Genomic DNA, 27,740 nt, shown 5'->3' with positions numbered 1-27,740 from the left:
CCCTAGTGACTAGGCAGAGGAATTTTCTGCTAGAGGCAGTATGGATGGGGCTTCTATTGGGGGTTCTCATTCAGGGTTCTTAGCCTAGCGATCTGTCTTTCTTTACATATTTATACAGGCCCCATCACTGTAGTATCTGAGCACCTCACAATCTTTAATGTGTTTATCCTCACAACACCCCTGTGAGGCAGGGAACTGCTATTATCCCCGTTTTACAGATGGGGAACTGAGGCACAGAGAGGCTAAGTGACCTGCCCAAGGTCACACAGGAAACCAGTGGCAGAGCAAGGAAGTGACCATAGGTATCCCACATCCCAGGCTAGTGCCCTAATCTCTAGGTCATCCTTTTCTGGCTGCTTAGAAGCTTTTGGCCCAGACAACATTATCGGGACAAAGGTACATTCTCCACCCAGTGCTTCTAACCCCTGCTGGCCTGAGATACAAAACTATGAATCAAGCATCATTATAATGAATGACCAGTCGTCACCAGTCATTAAAAGGTAACAACTGAAATAAATTTCAGTTGAGAAAGCTGTCAGTCCCTCGAGCACAGCTACTCCCTAGGCCCCTCAGCAAGCCCTATGTCTGAAGTGTAAACATGGCAATAAAAAGGATAGAAGCATCCCTTCCCTCCTGGACCCACTCCAGGCCCTCCCTCAGAGTTGTACGACAGTGATATTTATTAAAATAGGAAACAAGCGAGTATCAGGATGGGCCAGGTATGGCATGATCAGCTGCACACATGGTGCACTTCTTATAAACATGCCACAGCCGTTACCTGGAGAAACCATCACCATTGTAGCCCAAGGCACTTTCTAAAGGATAATGACTAGCTTAGAAAGGTCCAGCTGCAGCCCTGGACCTTATTTCAGGCCATTAACACCAGCCTGTTATGAATCCCCCCCACACTGCCGTGGGCCAAGCTAAGAATTGCTTTTATAGTTTCTTCAGAGAAATACTAAACTCACAGGGTTATACACTGGCTCTGAATGTGCACATATGGCTCCCACTAAAGCCAATACAGGGCTGCATGTTCACTTCCAAAGCTAGACTATGGATCTCAATGTGTTTCTCATGTTGCTGTTATTTTTTCAGTGTGCCACTGGGACTGCGCTTGAATGGTATTTCTGCTGATCTGGGCCTTTACAGCTCATTTACTACCCAAGCAATGAATTAATAGCATCCCATCAACAGCACCCACTACAAGCATATGTTCATTTCTTTGTACCTTTTATTTTCCCATAGTCTGCAAAGTGCTTCCAGCCAGAAAAAAACGCAGCGTTCAGGAATTATCCACTTCTCAAAGGGGAGATGGTGGCAAGAGGAAGAACTAATTTTTAATCAGAAGGACAGATAAAGTTGACAGGACTGTATTGTGCTAAATAAACTGATCATGTCAGCACAAATACCACCTGTATCTTGCACAAGTTCACTTTTTGTCTGTTGCCAAAAAGAAAAAGAACAACCTGTGTTCCAAAGGGACATTCAATAAGAGATCAGACCCCAAAAGTAATGCAAGAAGTCCTTTCTCACAAAATAATGATCTTATTTTACTTCCTTTATCCTCTTTCTTTGGTCAAATGCACTGGAGATGATAGAAAAGACTTAAAGTGTTGGAAAAACATTTATCATCTTTGGAGGAGGGTTATAAAGGCCCAATTCACCTTCTCTTATGACATTTGATTATTATTATTATGTATTTGTATTGCATAGTGGCTATAGGCCCTGCCCCGTTGTACTAGAAATTGCATGTCTCAGTTTCAGGGTAATTGCACTTGTATTTCCCCTCTGTGGTCCCTGAAGGGCATCCACTTATGGTTTCTGGCTCCTCAGCCATCATCTCTCTTGTATGGAGACCCACATCTTTCTCCCTCCTGGCAGGTTTTAAGGCTGCCTAACACTGGGGCCTGGTCTACACTGGGGAAGAGGGGGGATTGATCTAAGATAGCTACACTATTCTCGTAGCTGGAGTTGCGTATCTTAGATTGACTTAGACTGACTTACTTTGCGTCCTTGCAGCGCGGGATCGACGGCCGCCACTCCCGCATCGACTCCGCTTCCACCTCTCACCCTGGTGGAGTTCCGGAATTGACGGAGAGCGCGTTTGGGGATCAATGTATCGTGTCTAGATGAGACGCGATACATCGATCCCCGATAGATTGATCACTACCCACTGAGTCGGCGGGTAGTGTAGACATACCCTGTGATATCCCCAGCAAGCCAGTCCAACTGAAGGCCAACACTGTGCTTTGCTTTCTCTCTGAGGGCTCTGACCAGTGTATTGCAACAGTTAAAAGTTACCACACAGCTCGTTCCGTAGCAAGCACATTGATTCTTAAGGTAAAAGCATTAAGAGAAAACATATTAAAAACAATAAAAGAGCCTACATGCACGCTAGAAGCTTACCAGAGCCCACCTCAGCTTCAACTGAGGGGTGGTAGGTGTCACTCTTTCCAATTCCACAGCTGGGTTTGCCCACTTGGTTACAAGTTCATGTCAGTTTTTAGATCAGGAAACAGAACCCTGACTGGACAGTTCAGCTGTTTCTTAATACAGTTTGGGCTTTTAATCTCCAGTCTATAGGACCAGATAATCAATCCCTCCAGCTGATGGCGCTCTCCTCAGGCCCTAGATACAAAAGAGGCTGTGCTTTTGTATAATCAGAGTTATGGAATTTGGATTAACTGTTCCTCAGGGATTCCTCCCACTTAACACTTATTGTCCCAAAACTCCATGCCTCTCGGACACATTTCAATACAGTCTTCTGAACTCCTTACACTTCCCAGGACTCACATCTGTCACACTGTACAGACACATAGTGAGACGCAATCTATGCCCTAAAGCCCTCACAATGTAAATAGACAAGATTCATAGATTTTAAGGCCAGAAGGAACCATTAAGATCAAGTCTGACATCCTGTATGACACAGATCAGAGAACGACAGAGCCCTGGAGCACCTTACAGACTAACAGAAGTATTGGAGCATAAGCTTTTGTGGGTGAATACCCACTTTGTCAGACGCATGTGTTCACCCACGAAAGCTCATGCTCCAATACTTCTGTTAGTCTATAAGGTGCCACAGGACTCTTTGTCGCTTTTTACAGATCCAGACTAACACGGCTACCCCTCTGATACTTTAGATCAGAGAACCTTACCCAATAATTTCTGCATCAAACCCATACATTATTTTTGAGCAAGGGAATGTTTTTAAAAAAAGACACCCAAGACAGAGAAAGGAAAGGAGAAAGTATTATTATCTCCATTGTACAGATGAGGAACGGAGGCAGGGAGAGAGTAAGTGATTTAAGATCATGTGTGAAGTCCATGGGAACTGAACCCAGATCTCCTGATTCCCAATCTATACCCTCACCAAAGCATTAGCTCTGCCAAAACATCCACTGTCTTTAGTAACAGTTTTGACTGTGTATGGAAGGGCAGGGAAGCAGGCCCTTAAAGACAAGCTACCAAAATGGAGAGAGCTTTAAAAATATACCACAAATAAACACATTTCACAAACAGTTACATATCTTTCATACTATCCTTATTTCTGTTAGAACAAATCAGATATATTCCTGTGTAAATAAGGACTTCCCCTCCCAATAGTTTCTCCTCTTAGTGTTCCTTCAGCAAAGTTTTTTTTTTCTGCCTCCAATTTTGTGCGTGCAAAAACTTGCAAGTACATTTTCTAGCAACAAGGTAGTTATGGGCAAGTTTTCAAAAGAAGGTGCCTGAAGTTAGGCAACTAAATCCATACCTAGGCATCTAAATAAGTAGCCTGATCTCCAGAAGTGCTGTGCACCCAGCTCACACTAATTTCAAGGGCTGTACTGGCTGGGAGCTCAATACCTTTGAAAATTAGGCCACTTATTTTTCGACCGATGTGTGGATTTAGATGCTAGGTTTGAAAATTTTGCCCTAGACATCTCCAGGCCAAAGAATGCACCTGCAATTATTTATAACCATAAAACGTTTCCTTTATATGTACAGACACAAAACTGGGAGCATGAAACCTTCAAAATAAGGCCCACAGTGATGAGAGCAAAACTGTTTCTATGGCAATAAACTAGGGAGTTAGAATAGAATATAACCAGAAGACTATGACTCCATTCCAGGGCAAAGCAGGAGATGGATTGATGGAGAAAATCTTTATATTTCTTAACCTGTAAGCGCCTTGGGACAGGGGCTGTGTCTATATTTTTTCAGCGCAGATTTGATCCTGACTGGGGTCTCTGAGCACGACTGAAATACACAGACTAGGACAGATTTTCCTAGGCTTCCATTTAGGCAGCCAAATGAAGAAGCCAGATTTTCAAGAAGAGCTCAGCAGCTTCACTTGGGTGCCTGTTGTGAAAATCTAGCGTAATAAATAATGAACACTCTTCGATATATCTCAGTCCAGATCACAGTGGACACATCACTGCTATTGGAAGTAACCGGCACCCCCATTGGCAGCAGGGATGAATTTTTCCTGTTGTATTGGTGGAGAATCTGGCACTGCCTGTCCCCATGCTGTACTGGGTCTGTAGTTAAATAGAGGGGAATTCAATCTCCAAGCCTGTTAATCCTCTCGCCCGCTCACACACACACACACACACACACACACCCTACCTCCCTCTACCAAAAAGGTCTTCATTAATAGGAAAGAAAATGTTTACCCCCACCACTGAAGACATAACCTCCAGTTGGGACCCCATGTTCTAAAAAATGGGATCTACATTAAGAGATTTGCCAAGCTGGGGGTGCTAATTTGAGGACTTTTCATATTTATTTAAAAAATGGAAAATACTGAATTCCTTCCTTGTATTAACTAGAAATGAAATCTGGCCAGTCATAAACCAGGCCAGCACACCAAGCTTCATCCCAAGCCCCCTAATAAATGTCCGCATTTATTCCACTGCTAAATGAAGTACTGTATCACTGCAGCCTTACTAGGAGACATCTGGTCTTAGGCCAGCTGCTCTCATTTCTGAGACTGAAGTAACATCATCCAGTCTGAACAGTAGGATTTTAATTCAGCCACAAAACTTTTTATGTCATGAAAAAATTAAAACACATTCTTCCAAATCTAAATGACTAAACTCCTTGCGGGTGACTTTCCTTTTCCTTTTAATTAGTTCAGTTTGTTTTCAAGTGGGACACCTGATCCCTCAATCCTTTAAAACAGAACGCTCCTCCTGTCACAAATTGGAGTTTTGCGTGAGCAAGGGCTACTGGATCAGGCCCTTTGCTAATATAGGGCTTGATTGGTTTCAAGTTTCAGTCTGCAACCATGAGGGCTAAAAAATTACTTTTTTTTTTTAACAAAAAATTAAAGCTGAGAGTCTTATGTAATCACTTGACTCCAGCAGCTGGGGCTTTAAGAAAAACATCAACAATCATGAGACTCGGGATAAAATCACAAGAGATGGCAACATGGGGACTTTTTATTTGGATGACTAACTAAAGATTTAGGAGCCTAACTTTAGGCACTGATTTTTTTAAAATCTTGGCCTACGTCCACATATTTTCCACTAGTCTTTTTGTACCCAAAGTGCAATAAATAGATTGAAATCACCTCCTTTCCACTGAGGACTTTTCCAGATTTTGGTTTTGTTTGTGCTTGCCACACAAGATGCTTCATAAAAGCATACAAATATTGTGCCAAGTCGGGCACTCTTCTTGACTATAAGAAGTACAGTCATCTAGATCCCGATCACATTCATTAATTCTTTCTGAGGAATTTAAACTGAGACGGGTCAGAGACAATGAGACCTGGGGTTAGATTTTTCTTGAAAGGTCAGCTATGTAAACTATGACATTTTTACCCTCTGACATTTCCAATTAATCTGCATGAAATCCCAATAATTCTCCAAATACCATGTCTGAATAAACATCATACATTATGCTGCATCGGCATGCATCACCACGCCTGCAAAACTGCATGTAGTCATTAATCTCATGCCAATCCCCAGAACTGGTCAAGTGAAGCACAATCTCTACAGCTGACACTAGGGGAGTAGATCCCACTCACAGTCCAAATGGATTTTTCAGTAAAGCGTGATCCGTGACTCGCAGCAGCAGAGGTGGACTCTGATTTAATATGAATCATATGGATTCCATATGGAATTTGCTTGCTCTTTCTCTCTCTTACACACACCCCACCACCAATAATGTCATGCAGCCAGTCAGAGTATAGGGTTTCATTAATCAGTGTTGCCAGCTCTCACGATTTTATCATGCGCCTTGTGATATTTGGTGTTTTTCCTACAGTCTCAGCTCCTGGAGGCAAGCGACTGTGTGAGAATATATGAGACTCTCAGCTTTATTTATTTAAAAAGTAAGTTTCTTACTTTTTAAAGTAAGCCTTCCCGGTTGCGAAACAAAGCTTGAAAAATGTGACACAAGCACACCTGAAAGGTTCAGAAATTAGACAGGAAATAAAAAGAATCCAAATGTATTATTTTTATTACAAATTTCACACTTTTAAAGATTGATCTCATGATTTTGTGGCTCCTGACCTCACAGTTTATGAATATTTAGGGTTGGCGGTAGTGTTGACTATGCAAATTGGACCCCCCTGAGTCAATCAGGATGTGTGGCATTGTGTATGGATACAGTCAGGCGTCAGTAGCGGTACAACATCCCTCGGAGATGAATAGTAGACAATTCCATTTCTGTGCAGGAAGAAGGGATAAAACCACAGCATACTCATCCAGAGGAATAAGCCTTCAGCTTCTAAGCTAGTATCTAATATCAAAGCATGTTTTTTCTTAGCAAGGTAATAGCTTTTCAAAATAACCGTATTCTAGGGAGAACGCCAAGATTTATGGATAGTAGGACAAACTGCATCACTGGAATGTCTGATTGCATGTTAAATGCTCCAGCGTGCAAAGGAATTTCTCCACTGTGAAGAGACTTTTGCATCTGATGAAGTGGCTATTTACCCACGAAAGCTGATGCTCCATTATGTTTGTTAGTCTATAAGGTGCCACAGAACTCTCTGCCGCTTTTACAGATCCAGACTAACATGGCTACCCCTCTGATATTTGTATCACATACAGATTGCCATGGAATCCTAAAAACACCTGATGATATATAAAGCTGCAATTACCATAGCCTTGGGAGGATTTGATTTTTAATAGGTCAATGTCAATAAATGCCAATTTCATACTATACACAAACAAACTGACAAAAAATATTTCCATAGATGATAATCTACTCTTACAGATAGGCAAAGTAAGAAAAATGCTGCTTGAGAACTTATTCAAGTTTGATTTAAAGATATTTACACTGTATATTTTGACATGTGATGTTTTAACAATTATTAGGTCTATAAAGCGATTTAATTAATCAGGATTAATCACACAATTGTGCGTTAAACAATAATAGAATACCATTTATTTAAGTATTTTGGATGTTTTCTACATTTTGAAATATATTGATTTCAATTTAATCACAGAAGACAGTGTACAGTACTCACTTTGAATTCATTTTTATAACAAATATTTGCACTGTAAAAAACAAAAGAAATAGTATTTTTTCAATTCACTTAATACAAATACTGTAGTGCAATCTCTTTATCATGAAAGTTGAACTTACAAATGGAGAATTATGTGCAAAAAATAACTGCATTCACAAATAAAACAATGTAAAACTTTAGACTCTACAAGTCCATTCAGTCCTACTTCTTGTTCAACCAATCAATCAGACAAACAAGTTTGGTTACATTTTCAGGAGATAATGCTACCTGCTTCTTGTTTACAATGTCACCTGAAAGTGAGAACAGATATTCACATGGCAGTGTTGTAGCCAGAGTCACAAGATATTTACATGCCAGATGCGCTAAAGATTCTTATGTCCCTTCATGCTTCAACCACCATTCCAAAGGACATGCGTCCATGCTGATGATGGGTTCTGCTCGATAACAATCCAAAGCAGTGTGGACCAGCACGTGTTCATTTTCATCATCTGAATCAGATGCCACCAGCAGATTTTCTTTTTTGGTGGTTTGGGTTCTGTAGTTTCTGCATCAGAGTGTTGCTCTTTAAGACTCCTGAAAGCATGCTCCACACCTCGTCCCTCTCAGATTTTGGATGGCAACAATCCAAAGTGTTCATTTTCATCATCTGAGTCAGATGCCACCAGCAGATTTTCTTTTTTGGTTTGGGTTCTGTAGTTTCTGCATCAGAGTGTTGCTCTTTAAGACTCCTGAAAGCATGCTCCACACCTCGTCCCTCTCAGATTTTGGATGGCACTTCATTTTCTTAAACCTTCAGTCGAGTGATGTAGCTATCTTTAGAAATCTTTATGTTTTGTCAAATCTGCAGTGAAAGTGTTCTTAAATCAAACAACATATGCGGGGTCATCATCCTAGACTACCATAACACAAAATATATAGTAGAATGCTGGTAAAACCATGGAGGAGGAGACATACAATTCTCCTCCAAGGAGTTTAGCACAATTTATTTAATGCATTTTTTTAAACAAGCATCATCAGCATGGAAGCATGTCCTCTGGAATGGTGGTCAAAGCATGAAGAGGCATATACATGTTTAGCATATCTGGCACATAAATACCTTGCAATGCTGGCTACAAAAGAGCCATGCAAATGTGTTTTCTCACTTTCAGGTGACATTGTAAATAAGAAGTGGGCCGCATTATCTCCCGTAAACAAACTTGTTTGTCTTCGCAATTTACTGAACAAGAAGTAGGACTGAGTGGACTTGTAGGCTCTAAAGTTTTACATTGTTTTGGTTTTGAGTGCAGTCATGTAACAAATCAAAAAAAAATCTACATTTGTAAGTTACACTTTCATGATAAAAAAGATTGCTCTACAGTATCTGTATGAGGTGAATTGAAAATACTATTTCTTTTGTTTGTCATTTTTAAAATGCAAATATTTGTAATCAAAGTAATATAAAGTGAGCACTATACACTCTGTATTGTGTGTTGTAACTGAAATCAATATGTTTGAAAATGTAGAAAAACATCCACAAATATTTAATACATTTCAGTTGGTATTCTATTGTTTAATAGTGCGATTAAAACTGCAATTAATCGCAATTAATTTTTTGAGTTAATCACGTGAGTTAACTGAAATTAATCGACAGCCCTAAAAATTATAAAGCTTTAACTTTTTTAATCTCTGTGGATACACTGTCATTAAATAATTGTCTGACACCCCCCTCATAATTTCCCACAACTGTAAAAATTTAAATCAATAAAAATGTTAAAAAGTGCTTAAAAACTATTCTTTTGCACGACTGTGAAAATTTAAATCGACAGAAATCTTAACAAATACTTAAAAATAATCAATATTATCCATCATATATATAAACCTGAATTCTGCCAAGCCTGCATAACCAGAGCAAAATGTAAATAGCTAACTTAGGTCCTGTGAAACTAGATGAAACCCGTCTAGTATAAGTGTTCATTTCTATATACAGCGCAAACACCAGGTTCAAGGCTGTAGGAAGATAATGTGTTAAAATTACCTTCCCAAGACAATGAATAAGGAAATTCTTTTCACGCCAATGCTAGTCTTGTAAGTATGTGGTCTTTCAGAAGAAAAGACCCCTACATCACTCACTGAAGAGAGTTTGTAGGAGATGGAGACACACCAGCGACTCTATAGTAAAGGCCCAGACTGCTGGGGTACGTCTACATGACAGCTGGGAGCAAGTCTCCTTGCCCAGGTAGTTAGACTTGTACAAGCCAGGCTTAAGCTAGTGCGCTAAAAATAGCAATCTGGCCGCGCAGCTCAGGAGGAAGCTCAGGCTCTCAACCCTACCTAGGTATCTAGGCTTGAGAGCCCAAGCTCCAGCCTGAGCCAGAATATCCACATTGCTATTTTTAGCACGCTAGCTTGAACCCAACTAGCACTAGCTCAAGCCCCGCTAGCAAGAGTCTGTCTACCCGGGCTGGGAGATTCGCTCACCATTACAGTGTAGCCATACCCTTGTTGGCCCATGACCACGTGCATGAGACTAGGGGAGTGTCCAAGTCTCCTGTGTATACTGACAACTTCTTGCTAGTGGAGGAGAAAGGGCAAGGAAGAGATGACGCCTTGGCCTCATCTTCCCACGTCCATGAAGATTAGCAGAGCTGGCTCACAGTCCTCCTGTCTGACTACGCCATTGGGAGGGCTGGCTCCAAGCTTTCCTGAGCTCTGCCTAGGGCAGAGGGGTTTTCCTCCAGCCCCTAATGCAACCCAGAGCATAACTGCCATTATCAAGACCTTAGATCATTTTCAAACATTATGAATTCAGTGTTCTGTGTCCATCAACCCCATCTCAACAGTAGCAGAGTTTGCAAGGGCTGCAAGCACAGCCTGAATGCACTGGGATCCCCACAAATTCCATGCCAGTCTCTTCCTCTGCAGAGCTCAGCAGGGTTCACATAAGGAGCAGACATTTCTGGGAATAACTGGAATATCCAGAGCTATTCTAGTAAATAATGTTTAAAAATAAACAAGGGCCGTAAACCCTCATGCTTCAGGGCATAAGCCAGACTCTTACTATGGGAGACTAGAAGAAAACTTTCCCTGAAGGCAAGTTATCCCATAATTGACTTCTGTAGGGATTCTGGCACCTTACTTCTGGCCACTGTCGGTGGCAGGATACTGAGCTAGATGGTCTGATCCAGTCTGGTAATCTTGTGTGCCAGTGCTCCCAGAGTCTGAAATATCTGCAGTCTCGATCCATGTGTGACATTCCTTCATGGTGAGAGAGTGTGTCACTGATTTCCCTCTCTGGGTCCTTTAGTCAGTGGCAGCAGCGCGGGGAGGAAGCAGGAACCTATTACAGCTCACCTCAAAGCAAAGGGATCTGGGAGGAACTAGGGGCCTCATAACAACTCCCCCCATAACAAGCATTCAGGAAACCAGCAGGGACCAGGGTATTGGAAGGAGCCAGGAGCTGCTGGGATGGGTGTGTGGGCAGAGTCTGGAAGAGGGATTGTTGGGGAAGAGGGAGGAGAAAATTGGCATTCTTAGGGGTAGAAGGAGGAAGGACTTGCAGAAGGTGGGAGTAGGGAGTCTGTACAGTTGGTGGGGAACATTCTCTCATTTTGTCCTTTTCCCCCTTGGCCTCCCCCATTGCCCCTTCCCATTAGCTGTGTCCTACACAGTCTGTTTCTCTCTGCCTCAGGAATACCCAGGATTGTGAGGCTACTCACCACCACCTGCCCTTATCCAACAAACACTCACAGAATTACCAGGCCTGCTGTTCCCAAAAGAACAGAACATACCAGCTTGTCAGATTCAATTCAGGACCAGCACTTTGCTTAACACCACAGCACTAGGATATGTTTATAGTGAATACACAAATGAGTTTATGGTCAAAGACTAGAGATTCAGGAGATGGTGAGTGAGGATAATGGAAACAAATGGTTAAATATAAAACAAAATCATAACACGCTTTCTAGAGACTAAACTTAATTAGCAGTTTAACCTTCTGTCTAAAGAAGTTTGTCTCGCCCAAAGTCCTTTGCAGCATTTTCAATCAAGGCAGGCTGAGACCCCACTTTCATGAATGCCAGCATACTGTCTGGTTACTTCCATGGTGCTGGATGACAGAGTCTTCTTTGCCTTCTAGTAACACCGCCAAAGTTAATTGTCTGTACTATTAGATGGGATAACCCACATGGCTTGTTTTTTCCTGTGAGCTCCTCTCTCAGTGAGGTCACATCTCTCCGTTAACATTTGACTTTGTATGTAAATGTGCCTTTGCTGTGCTAGCTTTCAATTCTTCACTTACATCCTGATGGAGAGACACATATTTCCTACCTCTTTTCTGGAGGAACCAGACTCAGGCATGTCACCTTTTGGTGACCTGTTCTTAACTTACATGCTTAAGAACATAATTTTCTGGTACAGATACGTAACTCCTTGAAGAGTGCATGTACATACATTTCACAATGAGACTGGTGACCAGTGTGACACTGGCTTTCATTGGAGACCTCATGTGGCATTCTTTGGTGAACTGGAATGTATGTACCAGAACCAGGAGATACCTGTACCCCTCTGCACCCCCTTGTCAGTTGACATTAAGAGTTTGTTGGATCATAATGGCAGGAGAGAACTTGGTGTTATTAGGGGTAGGAGGTGGACGTAGGACAGGCTTCTGGGAAGGGGATGGGAGTCTGGGCTATGTTAGGGAAATTTGTCTCATACTGTAAATCCTACTCTACTAAAAGCACCCCAAGTTAATGATTTCATGCCATCAGTTTTTAAGCAGAAGTCCCTGATGATTTCAGTGGAGATTTCTTCTTGAAACCTGATAGTACGACATGGCCTCCTATGAGCAGTTCTTTACCCGTGGGCTCCTTGATGCCTATTGGGGTGATCTTCAAAATGTTCTCAATTTTGGGCCCAAACCCAAAATATTTCAACTGGGAAACATCTCATGTTAGCCCATTCTCCTCTCTGGGCCGGGCTCCTCAGCCAGACTACCTCTCCCGTTATGCACCAGGCTCAGGGACCCCCATGATGCACTGCCGCCTCTCGCCAAGAGAGGTGCCCGTGGTGCATCAGGGGAGACTCGTCTGACGAGGGAGCCCAGCCAATCAAGGAGAATGAGATCATGAGGCAATGAGGTGGCATTTCAGAATCTAAATATTTCAGTTTTGATTTTTTGCCAAAAAAGGTAAAAAATTGCTGCAGAAAAATTCCTATTTTGTGACCACTAGCTGACAGGCTGCCAGCACTGGCTGTGGACGGGGTATGGAGCAGTGTAGGGCCAGAGACACAGCTCATGGCTGCCCTTAGATCCATCTGGTTCAACCCTGCTTTCCCACAGAACCTTGACCTCCGCAAGTTCTGCCTCTCAGTGCAAAGCTAGCCACTCCTCCCTTGGAGTGGAGAATTTCAGGAGCCGGGGATCTTCTGTGGTAAAACCTTATCTCTGAGGTTCCCAGTACAATTCTGTCTGAACTTTAATGAAAGGCACCTCCCCCACGCCTTGTTAATGGTGTGCATGACTGATTTCTGCTGGTCCCTTGGGCGACAGCTTAAAATAGTTTTCACTCTTTGTAGATGAGCGATCAGGTTACGCCGGGCAGAAACATAGCTTGTTGTGCATTTATTGCAAATTGCCCCACATCAATGCACTGTATCCCACTACACCAAACTCTGCCCTCCAAATTCTTGCACATGCACTTGCCTCTGCAGTTTGTTGGAGTTGCCCACAAAAATCTGAAAGCAAAATTTGGCTAGTATTGTGTAGTGTATATAAAGATGACAGTCTTGTGGGAAAAAAAGGTATCTCATTTACTAGTGAATCTATGCAATGTTTTTATTCACTGCAGGGCTTGGACTGCCACCTCTTTCAAGATTTACTGAAGAGGAAGAGTATCTGAGCTTCATCTTTAAATAGTCACTTAACTAGTACCTTTGTCTTCTTAACAGTTTTTGCCAGAATCCTGAAGGCTCCTGAATCCCACAATGTCACCTTTGGGTCTGTGGTGACTCTGCGGTGCACGGCAACGGGCATTCCCATTCCCACTGTCACGTGGCTTGAAAATGGAAAAGCTGTAAGTGCCCCTTTTCTACCTCTGACTAATGAAGGCTGGCATCAGGAAGAAGCATGATCTAATGCAGGGGTCGGCAACCTTTCAGCAGCGGTGTGCCGAGGCTTCATGTATACACTCTAATTTAAGGCTTCGCGTGCCGGTAATACATGAACATTTTTTAGAAGTCTGTCTCTAAGTTTATAATCTATAACCAAACTACTGTTATATGTAAAGTAAACAAGGTTTTCAAAATGTTTCAGAAGCTTTATTTAAAATTAAATTAAAATGCAGATCTTATTAGTTTAGTGTGATCCTTGCCTTTGCTTTTCCTTGCTGAGTTTTTCAATGTCTGGTGGCATGTATTTAGATACGTTAAGCTGCACACAGGCTTCTGAGTTATCAGTTGATAACCGGCTGGCAGGAGGTCAGCGGCTGGAACCCCAGATCAGCAGCTGAGGTGAGTGGAGCTGGAGGCTGGTAGGGCTGAGCAGGGCCAGAAGCCTGGACCCTGTCTGGCAGGGGGCCTGCGCTGGAAGCAAGGTGAGTGGGGCTGCGGCGAGGACCCCGGCTGGTAAGGGGCCAGCAGCTGGAACCCCAGAGCGGCAGCGGGCTGAGCAGGTCAGCCCATCCAGCTCTGGGGTTTCAGGGGTGGGCTGAGCATCTCTGCCAGCCCCTCTCTGGGGTTTCAGCCGCCGGCTCCTGCCAGCCGGGGTCTCAGCCCACTGCCAGCCTGGGGTTCCTTCACCCAGGCCAGCAGCGGGTGCTGAGTGGGACCCCAGCTGGCAAGGGGCCCGCAGCAGGAACCCAAAAGCGGAGGCGGGCTGAGCAGTTCAGCCCGCCACCACTCTGGGGTTTTGGCTGCCAGCTCCTGCCAGCTGGGGTCTCAGCCTGCTGCCAGCCTGGGTGAAGGACCCCCAAGCCGGCAGCAGGCGCTGAGTGGGACCGGCAGTGGGAGCCCGGCTGGCAGGAGCCGGTGGTGGAAACCCCAGAGCGGCAGTGGGCTGAGCAGCTCAGCCCACCATCGCTGTGGGGTTTTGGCTGTCGGCTCCTGTCAGCTGGGCTCACAGCCCGCTGCCAGCCTGGGGTTCCTTCCCCAAGCCAGCAGCGGGTGCTGAGTGGGACCGGCGGTGGGAGCCTGGCTGGCAGGAGCGGCTCAGCCTGCCCCGCTCTGGGGTTTCGGTTGTCGGCTCCTGTCAGCTGGGGTCTCAGCCCGCTGCCAGCCTGGGGTTCCTTCCCCCAGGCCAGCAGTGGGCACTGAGTGGGATGGGCGGTGGGACCCCAGCTGGCAAGGGGCCAGCAGCAGGAACCCCAGAGCGGCGTGCCATCAGAAATCAGCTTGCGTGCCACCTTTGGCACGCGTGCCATAGTTTGCCGACCCCTGATCTAATGAATAAAACACAGAAGTGGGAGCCAGGAAGTTGGGTTCTATTCCTGTCTGTATTTGCCACTTTGGACAAATCATTGAACCCCTCTGTCTCATTTTCCCCCTCTGTAAACTGTGGATAATTGTAAGGTGCTTACCTGCTTCATTGAGGTGTTGTGTTGAGTGACCTGTTAATCAGGGCCGGCTCCAGACCCCAGCGCGCCAAGCGCGTGCTTGGGGCGGCGTCCCGCGGGAGGGCGGCAGGCGGCTCTGGTGGACCTCCCGCAGACATGCCTGTGGAGGGTCCGTTGGTCCCGCAGCTCCGGTGGAGCATCCACAGGCATGCCTGCGGGAGGTCCACTGGAGCCGTGGGACCAGCAGACCCTCCGCAGGCACGTCTGTGGGAGGTCCACCGCAGCGGCGGGACTGGTGACCGCCAGAGCGCCCCCCTGTGGTGTGCCGCCGTGCTTGGGGCAGCGGAAATCCTAGAGCTGCCCCTGCTGATAATGACTGCAAAGTGCTTGGTAATCCTTAGGTGCAAAGCATTATATAAGTGTGCAATACGGTTATTATTAGTAGTGCTCTACATCAACAGGTCTGCATGTCTGATTTAGTGTTTTATAGGGCTTGTCTCACCATCTTTTCTGACTCTCTTTTTAATGAGCCCTTTGATTGGTAGCCAAATATATCAGTAACAATAGGGCAAAAAGTTACATGAAAAGATGACACGCTGACTCTGTTATAAAGATATCTAGCTTGAATATATCCTGGCACATCCCCTCCCCCCAGACTGTAGCTACAAGAACATCAACCTAACTTGTGTTTGGATAAAGCATGTCTTCCAGAAAATCAATCCTGATTTGAAAACATTCAGATTTGGAGAATCCACCACTTCCCTTGGTAATATGGTCCAATGCTTAATCTCCCACACCATTAAAAAAGCGTGCCTTATTTCTCATTTGAATGTGTCTGGTTGTAGCGTCAATCCCTTGTTTCTTGTTCTGCCTTTCTACATTGATTGAGAAGCCTTTTAGTGTCTGGTATTTACTCTCTGTGAAACTACTTATGCGCCAGAACCAAGTCAGCTCTCCATGTTCTTTCTGCTGAACTAAACAGTTTGAGCTCTTTAAGTCTCTCACTGTAAGGCATTGTCTCCAGCCCTCAAATCATTTTGTCTCTCTGCATCCTGTGCAATTTTCAACATACTTTTAAAAAGAAGACATGATTCTATTTCCAATCTCACCAGTGCCATATACAGAGGAAAAATCACCTCCCTAAACCAACTCATGACCCTCCTGTTTATATATCCAAGGATCTCATCAGCCCTTCTTTTGCCATAGCATCACACATGTTGAGTTACTTGTCCACTATACCCCCTACATCCTTTTTAGAGTCACTGCTTTCCAGGACACAGTCCCCCATTTTGTAGGCATGACCTACAGGCTTTGTTTGTCGATGAATGACCTTTGGCTGTATTAAAGATGTATTAAACACATTTTGTTTGAATGGGGCCAGCTTATCAAGCAATCCAGATCGCTCTGCATGACCACCCTGGCCTCATCATTATTTACCACTCTACCAATCTTTGTGTCATCTGCAAATTTGATCTGCGGTGATTTAATAGTTAATTTCAGATCACCGATATAAATGTTGAATAGCATCAGACCCAGTACCGATCCCTTTAGAAACAGCCCCATTTGATGATTCCCCATTGATGATGACTTTTTATGATGTCAGTATTAATGCAGGTACTGCTAGAACTTCCCAAAAACCCTGCCTAAAATGCTCTCCGAATTTGTGAACTGCTCCCACTCATGTTCTGCATTAAGGACAAAATTTTTGCCTGCCCATAGTGGCTGCACACAGCAGGGAGCAATGTCCTCTACTGTGAAAATTAAAACAAGCAATGGTCCAGCATCTCCACTGTGTGTTAGACATGACTCCCAGGAAGCATATTCTGCTGGTTTATGGGTGATGTCCCAAGACCTCTGATACACAAGGAATGCTACTGAACTTGCTGTCCCCAGGCAGAGTGGGCAAGGAACCATCTGCTCTCCATTACCCCACTGCTTAGGGATGCAAGGGCAGAATATTGCCTTAACTGCTTTTGTCAGTTGGCTACTTGTATATCATCTTACCAGTAGTCAAATGGCCTTTTCTGTACATCTTCAATTCCTTTAATTCATCTTTAGTAGCCCTGGAAGAAGATCTTTAGAGACACTTTACTTTTCACCCTCATATTCTTTTCTGTGGATACCCTCTATCCATTGGGTTTGGTATGTGCAGATTTTGTCATCTGCAGGGGCACATGTTAGAGTACCCAAAGTGGATGAGCATAGCACACAAGGGAGCTTGCTTGAGGTCCTAATGAAAATCAGACTCTTTCCGCATTCAGTTTTTGGACCATATAGCACAACTGTTTTTTATAGCTGGGTTTAACGCCATTTTGCAGGGACAAATGTTACTGGAACCTATTTCCGACAGTATATCTTTCTGGTGGCGCAAGCTCTGCGTAATGACCTAGAGAGGTAGGCAGCATCTTCACCCTTCTGCGGAATGCTAGCAGACGTTGGGCCTTGCAGATCAGTTTTCCGTTGGAGGAGAAATCAATAAAGTGGAGTCTGGGTATTTTTTAGTGCAACTTGTTAATTTTACACTGTATACAACAGCCCTTGAAAACAGGCCGTCACAAACACCAGGCAAGGCAATCTCCTCTTTCAGGAATCGCAGCTCAAATGCCAAGCCCTAGTTCCTAGGAAGAAAATTTGTCCCAAGGATTAACAAGAGTTACAGAGATTAAGACAGAGAGTAAACTCTCCTGCTGCTTGCAACCGCTCCACCAAAAGGTACTAATATCACAAAACTAGCAACAATGCGTGCAAGACTGACAGGGACCACATACTAAGAAAAAGATCTTGTAAGACCGTGTGTAACAGCATTAACTGATGACTCCTACATTATCTTTCTAGTTGTGGCATCTTTGGGGCATTATACTCCCATGTGCTTGCCTTGTGGTTCATGCATTCAGTATGAATCACATGCAGTCCCCATCATTCACATACACTCTCCAGATTTCTGTGTTGTGTTCTCCTGGGTGATGGGCAATGTGTGTTCTTATATTCTTTCGTAGCCACTCTCAGCTGCTCTTATGTCTGAGATCACGCTCCTAAGGAGGAGCGGCAGAACCGCTGAGAAAACAGAACCACAGAATTCTCTGTCTTCTTTGAAGGCGCCTTCTGAAAAGCAAGATCCACCCTCCCCTTATCACTAAATAGGCCTCAATATATCAAAGGAGCTCTCAGCACAGGATCCCAAATGCCTGTTGTTGGTAGTATCAGTATCTTCTCCCACCTCAACTTCCAGCTCCTTTGCTTGACCTGGTGATTTATTAGTGCCTTTGTTCTGTGTAGATCCAGTCACTACAAACTTATCCCAGAGAAAGGAGGGTCTGACCAACACACCTGGCCTCCAGCCAAGGACTGAACTTTGTATACTCAATCCATTTCTTAACTGGGCATTGTTTGGGCTGGGGTCAGATCCGCTCCAGCCTCTATGTCTCCAAGGCAAAATCAGTCCCAAGAGGAATGCCTTCCCGACCACATAGCTTTAAATATGGTAAGGAGACCTTTCTTTAATGAGTGCCTGCCTCTAGGAAAGTTAAACCAGGAAACAGGTGGAATCGAGCACATGTATTTAAAGACTGACTTGCAAGCAAGCAACAGCGAGTAATTTGAGGATGTGATCCCTGCAGTGTCTGTGTTGTTATAGTCTCTGAATGCTGACCTGTAATTGTCCTGAAGTTTAAAGTGGATGAAAGCACTGTACTGTAGTCATTAAACTGCCATGGAACAGAAAGATGAAAGTTTCTCTAAACAGCAGCTGTCTTGACTTCCCAACGAACAAACAAACAAAAATACTGTTCCAATTCTGTTTCCCTTCGTTAGTCATTGCAAGACATCACGGGACTGAACTTTAGCTCTCTGTTGTACTGCAAGGGAGAATTAAGCTAAACACAAAGATATGGTAAAAGCCTCTTCTTTCTTAGATTCCAAAATGGAATTTTAAAAAGTTAAAGACAATCCGGAGGGGATGGGGGCAGAACGTAAGCAACTTCTTTAACAAGTAAAGGGAATCAATACATTTAATGAAGACAATCTCAGGTTCCAAGTAGAAAAATTAACAGCCAATTTGTAAGGTCTAAAAATACAATTACCTGTAATTTTCAAGAGCTACATCAGAAAGACAAGGTGGGCGAGGAAATATATTTTTGGGACCAACTTTTGTTGGCAAGAGAGTCAAGTGTTCAAGCGTACACAGAGCACTTCTTCAGATCTGGGCCACAGACTTTGGTCCAGTAAAAGATATTACCTCACCCACCTGGTCTCTCTACTATCCTGGGACCAACATGGCTACAACAAACACAGCAGAAGCTACCTCAGGCTCTCTCAGGCTGTTTTACATAATGCAAATGACAGTTCGTTATGCTCTTGCTGTTTGCAAGCAAAGTCAAAGAGGGATCGTTTTCACACAAAGAGGCCTTGAGCTGAAATTGGCCATTGGATTATTCTCCCCTGTTCCTGAAAGTTCTATCCACTGACCTGGCAAGCAAAGCATTTTGCACTGTGTGATCCAGGCTGAGAAGGAACAGTCCTGACTCACTGTTCTCAGATTTCCTTTCTGAGGCCCATTACGCTGAGTAAAACTCCACAGAAGATCCCAGAGTTGACTCAGACCCTTTAATGTTTTGGCATTCATTGGATACACAGGAAGAAGAGTGCAGAGGAAGGGAGGGAGGCTTATATCAAGACATATGAGACAATGATGCATGGATCAGAAGTTTCGGTGAAAAATAAAATGACTGACAGGCTCCATGCTTGCAGAGAAGCTAACAGAACAGTCTAACAATGAAGTCTGAAATGTAAGAGAAGAATTTCAAGGAAGAAACTTATTAAAGCCCAGTCAGCCTGCTGTACTAGCTCGACTAGTATTGCACCTGGCTGAAATCCTGAAGAAATCCCTTTTCCATAGCAGCAAGAATGATTGCAGTTTTGTATCCAAAGAAGTGGAGGCAGGACAAAAACTCTCTTTGCTCAATTATCTAATCATGAACAAAGGTAAATGTTTGAGAATGAATGCCTTCCTTTCCTCCGAAGCTGACGTCACGGATGTAAGGGGCAGGGATGTCTTTTGGTTCTGTGTTTGTTCATCTCCTAGCACAATGGAGTCCTGGTCCAGAATTTGGGCCTCTAGCCGCTACCGCAGTAAAAATAGATAATAATGATAACGATAATAGTATGCATCTGTGTGATAGGGCTTAACCCCCATCATGTGCAAGGCTAGCAATGCACCTTATTAGTCATGTTTTGCTCCTGGGGAGGTGAGCAGCTAATTGACTCATGGCCAAAGCCCTAATAAATAAACCGAAGGAGTTTGGTTCGGGGAGGAGGAAGAAATGGCAGATGAGACAGGTCTCTCGGACTGAGAGAAGCCATGGGCTAGGGTGCACAGACAGACAACAGGGCAGCACAGGTTCCTGAAAGGGGAGCCCTGAGATGGTGTCTGTAAGCAGAGAAGACTTGAGTAGCCCAAGAGGGCAGAAGAACTATTCAGTTTTGTTTGGGCTTGTTTATAACACCCCAGAAGGGGTCGGAACTTAGGTGACTTGGACAAAGGGCTGAGACACACAAGACCGGGACCAGAGGCAGGTGACCAGCAGGAGGCACTAGAGCTGAAGATAGCAGCTACATCCTGCACCAGTGCAAGGTGGTGCTCTGGGAGTGGGTAAGCCCTGCCGCAGTCCTCCTCTCTGCCGATTTCAAACACTGGTACAACGCACAACCAAACTGAATATGTGTGACCCAACTGAGTTTCAATAGTATTGTGCTATTTGGAAGACACACATTTAGTTAAAGCTGTTGCCAGGTATTTTCTACAGGCAAGACTTCCGACTGGGATGACAGGAATTCTTGAACCAGAACTGATTCCTGTTAATAGAAATGTGTGTACCCTAGCCCATGGCTTCTCTCAGTCCGAGAGATCTGTCTATCACACTGGATAACTGATACTAAAAATTATTCCTGCCGTGTGGCAGTAGCCATTCTAAATATGGCCCAACTCCTTCCCTGGCCCCGTTGCCTCTCTCCAGTTTGATTCTGGCTCCAGAGACTTCCTCACTTGCTCCTTCCTGCTTCCTGACTCCCTCCCCATAGCGGCTTTCAGTAACCTGTGCATATATGGGTATACACCAGAAACTGAGAGCCACTAGCCATTAGCCAATGGATCCTAAAAACATGGATGCTGCACACCCTGAATCAAAATGGATCCAGACTTGGTTTGAAGTTTGTCGTTTTTCACTTGATTTAAAAATAATATGGTACAAAATCTGACAGACTAGATCCACAAGCAATAAAAAGAAGCCAGAAGCCTGTCTTAACCACCCAGCTAAAAAGTGAGTTTACGGCTGCTTTTTGTCACTGGAGTATCCCAAAGTATCCAGATCCTGATAGTGAATCTGCCTCAAAATGCCAACTGTAAAGAAGGGATTTTCCTGATGATCCAGTGCTGATCTACGGACCTCAGAAACCAGCACAGATTAGGGAGGGTGGACAGATTCTGATAAAATAAGCACCAGCTCAAAATCCTAACCCAAACACCTCAACCTTTAAAGAGTCATTTAATTCTTCAGGCCAACTCTAGAAGTGCAAGTGCTAACAAAGCACAAGGATGGGAGAAATCCTGGCGTCATTGATGTTGATGGCAAATTTCCCAATGGTTTCAATGGGACCAGGATTTCACCCACAGTGTTTCCATCCTGACTGCAGTCGGGAGGTATTAGGAATCTCCCAAGTAAGTCTCTTCTCATGGGATATCCAATTGAAGAGTAAAGTTCAATGGGAGTTGAGGGTAATGGATCATAATTTTGTAGACGGGAGTGTTCAGACAGTATAACTTAGCTTTGAATAAGCACTTACACTAGAATACACAACCTCTTGAGATTCAGGAATTATTAGCATATATTCCACTGTGTGGTACTTGTTACTCTAAGCATGGGCATTGTCCCATTGTCTTCAGTAGGACTACTCCTGTCTTTCATGTGTGCCTAAGTACCTTGCTGAATTGGGGCCTGTGAAAAGATATTCCAGATCACTCTCCCTAATCCCCATTGTCAGGTAGCACGACTAGGATCCAGAAATGACTCTCACTTGAATTATTCCTGATGGTTTGACGCTGTCTCTGGCTCTCAGTGGTGGAGCAGGCTAGCTGCTCAGCATTAACTTTGTGATGTGATTCTGCAGGAGCTATAATGGACGGTCATCTATAATTGCAGTGAGTGTCAGTGCTGTACCAACAAGAAAAGACTGAGCATAAAATTATCCCTGCCTAAAATCACATAGCTCCCAGCTCACTCGTGGATTTCTGAAATGGGCAAAGAGGAGCACCAAATCTGAACTCTTTCACATGTTACTGAGCGCTGCAAAGTCAAAAAGTCTATCAGACCTTTCATAACATTGGAGCCAGAGCACTTGTTCTGTTCAAACACTGCCTTAAAGCATGGGTCTACTCTGAAAAGTGTAAAAATGGTTTGTGAAAATTTGAGATCTTGACTTTTTGTCCTAATTTGGGACAGGAAAATTTTCAAAATCTCTACAATTTGAACCATTTTCCATCCAGCCCTAATCCTTGCTGTCATATTTAAAGAAATGCAGTGAATTCAAGGGGAAATTTGCTCAGTGTACAAGTAACAAGATTTTTTTCCCAGTGAGCCCTGCAATCTGAAAGCCATGCAATGTTCTTTGCGGCTCATGTATCGTTACCAATAAAGGTAGATCCTGGACCAGATCCTCAACTCAATTACAAAACTCAACTAAACTACAACTTCACAGGGTAATATTAATAGTTATTGATGTAGCATGAAACAAAAAGGAATCAGACTCCCCACTGCATTGGCTTTGCACTGATAACAGGGATAAAACATGCTAGGCTCTGTTTTTAGAAAGTGTGGAACACCCACCTTCTGAAAAAGAGACTCATTAAAGATGTCTCACATTGGGCATCCCAAAATTGAAGCACCCAAAATCGCCAGTGATTTGAAAATCCAAACTATTAAAACTTGCTTTTGTCCATAAAGTCAGCTGTTATGAAGGTGCCATTTTTATTCAGTCCCTTTTCTGACCGTGCCATACTTTAACTCACTGCCACTTTAATCCACCTGGTTCAGCTTTGTTTGTTTATTTTAAAAATTGTCTTAAAAAAAACCAAAAAACCCTCAACCAACCCCCAACCCATTGTTCTGTTCTTTGATCTTTTAGGTTTCTGCAGGATCTATAGTCGAAAGCGTGAAAGACAGAGTGATCGACTCCCGACTGCAAGCGTACGTCACCAGGCCGGGCTTGTTCACTTGCATTGCCACCAACAAACACAGCAAAACCTTTGGCACCGCAAAAGCTGCAGCGACTATCAGTGTGTCAGGTATGCTGAAAAGAAAAGGCTTTTACTAAGCATCTTGCCACCCAGCATTAACTTTCTCCTGTCAGGAGGAAGGAGTAGGGGAAGAAGCTTTGGAGGATGTGAGGGGTTCTACCTTAGTAATAATTTACAGTGGGTTAAATTTGACCACAAGTGCATTCCCCTGCTGGGTTATTTCCTTATATATCATTATGCTTCAGCGATTGGCACTGCTGTCATTTCCTGCTTACTTGCCGTTGTCTTGCATGCTGGGTCCCAGAAGTGCTGTGTAAGCTCATCCTTGTGGAGGAAGTCACAGTATTAATATCACCTATTTCTGTTTGTTAACTGAACTGTGCTCTGGTAGGGAGACCTCCTGTGCTGGGAACTGGTATGATAAAGCAGGGAGGAACTGTTGATTATTGCAGGATAAACGGAGGGCCCAATTCATTCCTGCACTAGCACAGTTAGTGACCAAAAGAAGATAGTTTGCCCCTCCCCTAGTCAGGAGTTGGTTTGTTTTCCCATCACCCCCAAAAAACCTAGAGCTTCTTACAGGAGAACGCTTCAGGCTTGATGGCGGAATTACCGTAAGTCCTGAGTAAAGGGCAGTTTGTAGCTGTACTGCCCAAGGAAAAAGCCAGTTCCAATTCACTCCACGGTTCCCCCTGGCTCCAGGAGGGAAGTGATCTGTGTCAGTCCCTTATTGAGAGCAAATTACATCTTTCTCTGCCAGTTCAGCTGCGCTTGCTGGCATATTGAGGCATGGAGCTCCCAGCTATATTCACAGAGGGCTTTGGGCCCAATTCCTGAAGCTGCAGGGCTGCCCAGGCAGCCCAGAGCAGCCTGTCGCAGCAGCAAGCCAGCCAGCCCCAGCAGGGAATCGCCAGAGCCAGGGCTGCCTGCCGCAGAGCCCAGCTGGAGCTGCCAGGAGGCTGGGCTGGGAAAGAGCCTCTGCAGCCTGCCTCCGAGCTGGATCGGCAACTCGTTGCATGCGGCTGGCTGGGCTCCCGGGCCCTGGCGCCCCCCAGAGCCCAGGCAGGCAGCCCTCAGCCTTTCCAGAGGGGGCCGGAGCCAGCTGGCTGCCCCAGGGGCTGCCAATCAGAGCCTCCCCCGCCTTTTAGTAACAGCTGCGCTGCGCCTGGCCAGCTGGCCGCAGGCCATTAAGCAGAGCCCAGCCCCGGCTGATGCTCTCCCGCGGCTGGCTTTAAGGCTCTGGGCAGCAGCCCCAGCCAGGGCCCCCAGCCCCTTGCCCCCCTGCCCCCCAGCCCGCCCCCCCCCCCCCCCCCCCGGACCCCCCCCCCCCCCCCCCCCCCCCCCCCCCCCCCCCCCCCCCCCCCCCACCCCTCCCCCCCCCCCCAACCCCCCCCCCCCCCCCCCCCCACCCCCCCCCCCCCCCCCCCCCCCCCCCCCCCCCCCCCCCCCCCCCCCCTCCCCCCCCCCTCTCCGCCCCCCCACCCCCCCCCCACCCCACCCCCACCTCCTCCCCCCTCCTGCTAGACTCCCATGCCCCTCCAATTGCTGCCTGTCCCTCCCTGCCCCCCTCCCCTCCCCCCCTTCCCCCCCCCCTGCTCCTTGTCCCCTGAACCCCCCCCCCCTCCCTACCAACCCCCAAACAAATCTCCACCCCTGGCCCTCAGACAGAGCCCCAGCTCCAAGCTCCAGAAGCTCCACCTTGCTGCCATGCCCCCATGGAGCCTCCAGCCCTCAGCCCCCCCACTCCCCTCCTGCCACTTGAAAATTCAGGAAATTCAGCCAAATTCAGGAAGCTTTTGCAGCTTCAGCTTTTTTCTCCATTTTTTCTGCAAGGTGCCAACTGAAGGTGTTGGAGAACAGAGAGATCAGGTGGCCTCCTAATGCCTGGAAAAAGAGAAAAAAAGGAGGGAGAGGGGGAGTCAGTGCTCAGTGGCTGGGGGGAAGTGAAGTGAGTGGGAAGGGAATGCTGTGATGGAACATAACATACTCATAGCCAGCCAGTCAGGACTTGGGGAGCCTCTCTCTCAGAGCAGACTGTCTCCAGGCAGCTTACACCTTCTTCCTGGGCTGCCCTCCTCTCCAGCATCATGCACTTTCCAATGCAGCACCCAAAGTCAGTCTGCCCAGGCTGAGGCTGGTCTGGGGCAACCAAGGGGCTGCACCCACCCTCTGCAGTCAGATGTGACTCTCCAGACACACAAACAAAATTAGGGTTGAACAACACACAACACAACACAGTTGTTACAGAAAACAGTACAGAAACCTCAACCCCTCTGTCAGGGGGGATCTGGGGGGGTGGGGGGGTTCTTCCCCACCTCTCCCCCTCCCCCCCCAGCCCAGACTCAACACTCCCTCTCTCCTCTGTGTCTCTCTGGGACAGGGAGGCACCTGATCTCTTTGTCCCCAACACCTTCAGTTGGCATCTTGCAGGGGAAACTGAGGGACACACACAGTATTCACAGAATTCAAAGAAGAAATATCCACTTCATCACAACAGCAACACAAAGATATAATATAATATATATTGAAGGGCAAGCAAGTGCTGCTTGACTTTTCCACTTTTTAATTGACCTTCTGTCTTTGTGACACTGATTGTAGCTTCATTTTATTATATCGGCCAGGGGGGGCGGCGGGGGCACCACCATGTTGGGCCCCACCAAAAATTATACAAACCTGCCGCCTATGATTGAGGGGGGTAAAGATAGTGCTGCAGTCATTCCTGACCCCCGCCCGTTAACTCTCTGCCCAGCTGTGGATGCTCTGCCCCACGTGCTGTGCTGGTATCCTGCACGGGCACGTAGAGTGAGCCACAATTTAATCTTCAAGGCCATAGGTGCTGACTCTGTGGGTTCTCCAGGGCTGCAGCACCCATGGGAAAAAATAGTGGGTGCTTAGCACCCACTGGCAGTGTGCCAATCAGCTCCTCCCCCTCCCTCCCAGCACCCACCACAGATGCTGTTCAGCGATGTGCAGGAGGAGCTGGGGGGAAGGGGTGGAGTGAGGGTATGGTGAACTTGGGGGATGGGGAAGAACGGGGTGGGAGGATGTGGGGCGAGGATGGAGTGGGGAGCAGGAAGGGGTGGGAAGAGGTGGGGCAGGGCCTTGGGGGAAGGGGTGGAGTGGGGGTGAGACCTGGGACGGAGCGGAGGTCAAGCATCCCCCAGGAAATTAGAAAGTTGGTACCTCTGTTCAAGGCGCCACATTATATGGCCACCAACTGCTGATCTGCCGCCTTTCTAGAACAAGCGTCGTTGGCACTTGGATCACCACGATCCATTTCAGCAAGAGTTTCACAGAAAACGCCTTCCTGTTCCTAATTCATTCGCCTTCCTCTCTTCCCAAAACACACCCAGGAAGGAAAGTCTTGGCCTCCCTCTCCCTTAGAAAATACAAATCAATGACAAAAGAGAACATTTCGGCATGACACGCCGGAAGGGGGGAGGGGCCGCAAGGAGGAGGGAAGGCGGGCGGCAGCACCGCACTGCCTGGGGCAGCCTATTTTTAGATGTATGAACCTTTACGTTTTGCGTTCAAGAAGAATGGGTAAAAGGTCACTGACAAACTTTTCCCTTTCTCTCCCAAACCTGGCTCCTGTTGCGGCTGGCTCATGTGCCTTTCCAACAGAATGGAGGTAAGTATGTTTTCTTGTCTGTTGAGGTGTTTGTTTGGGCCAGGGAGGCTGAAAGAGGAGATGAATTATGAACAAAGAGTTTTGTTATATATTACCTAAACTAATGGATAAAGTGTATGACAGCAAGTAAGAACAGCATCTTGAGGTTCTCGTATGTGTAACACTGTTTTTACTATACAGGTAGTTACTGGGAATTGGCTTCTAAACAGATTAAACTGTTTCTAATAGAGCAAATATACTCTGAACCAAATTCTGTTCTTAGTTACACACTGTGGCTCATGAAATTTGGATGCTGGTACTGGCTTGCCACTGTCTTACTTATAGGGTGACCAGACAGCAAGTGTGAAAAATCTGGACAGGGGGTGGAGGGGTAATAGGAACCTATAAGAAAAAGACCCCAAAATTAGGACTGTCCCTATAAAATCAGGACATCTGGTCACCCTACTTACTTAGGGTTTGTTTACACTGCACACTCCTTATGGCAGCATGTAGAGTACATACATTTCATGCCTCCTCTAGCATGGGTATAACTAGTAGTGTGGATGGTGAGGCATGCATAAGTGAATAGAGTAAAGACACACCTGATGACTCTCTAGACGCCCAAGCAGCGCCTCCTCTGTCTACACTGGTATTTTAGTGTCCTGACACAGGGAAAGGCTCCAGCAGGGAAGAACAGTGGGGAAGGCTCCAGTAGCTTCCCCACTGCAGGGAAAGACTCTAGCAGTGGGGAAAGGCCTTGGCAGGGGGAGGCCTTGGGAAAAGACTGGCAGCTCTCTCACTGCTGGAGCCTTTCCCCGTTGCTTACCCGCCTGCCACTGTCTTTCACTGCACTGTGGA

The 27,740-nt window shown here is 45.7% G+C and overlaps 1 protein-coding gene across 1 annotated transcript in view; it reads left to right on the top strand.

Moving 5' to 3' along the window:
- MUSK (muscle associated receptor tyrosine kinase) overlaps positions 1–27,740 on the top strand; it is a 93,880-nt gene that overhangs the window by 33,190 nt on the left and 32,950 nt on the right. Inside the window, exons 6-8 of the mRNA XM_039544982.1 lie at positions 13,385–13,509; positions 23,161–23,320; positions 26,897–26,903. Of these exons, the coding sequence (XP_039400916.1) occupies positions 13,385–13,509; positions 23,161–23,320; positions 26,897–26,903 (292 nt within the window). The remainder of the gene's footprint in view (positions 1–13,384; positions 13,510–23,160; positions 23,321–26,896; positions 26,904–27,740) is intronic.

Source organism: Mauremys reevesii, linkage group 6, assembly GCF_016161935.1.
Source record: "Mauremys reevesii isolate NIE-2019 linkage group 6, ASM1616193v1, whole genome shotgun sequence".
Taxonomy (NCBI): Eukaryota; Metazoa; Chordata; order Testudines; family Geoemydidae; genus Mauremys; species Mauremys reevesii.
This window is presented reverse-complemented; position numbering and strand designations above follow the sequence as displayed.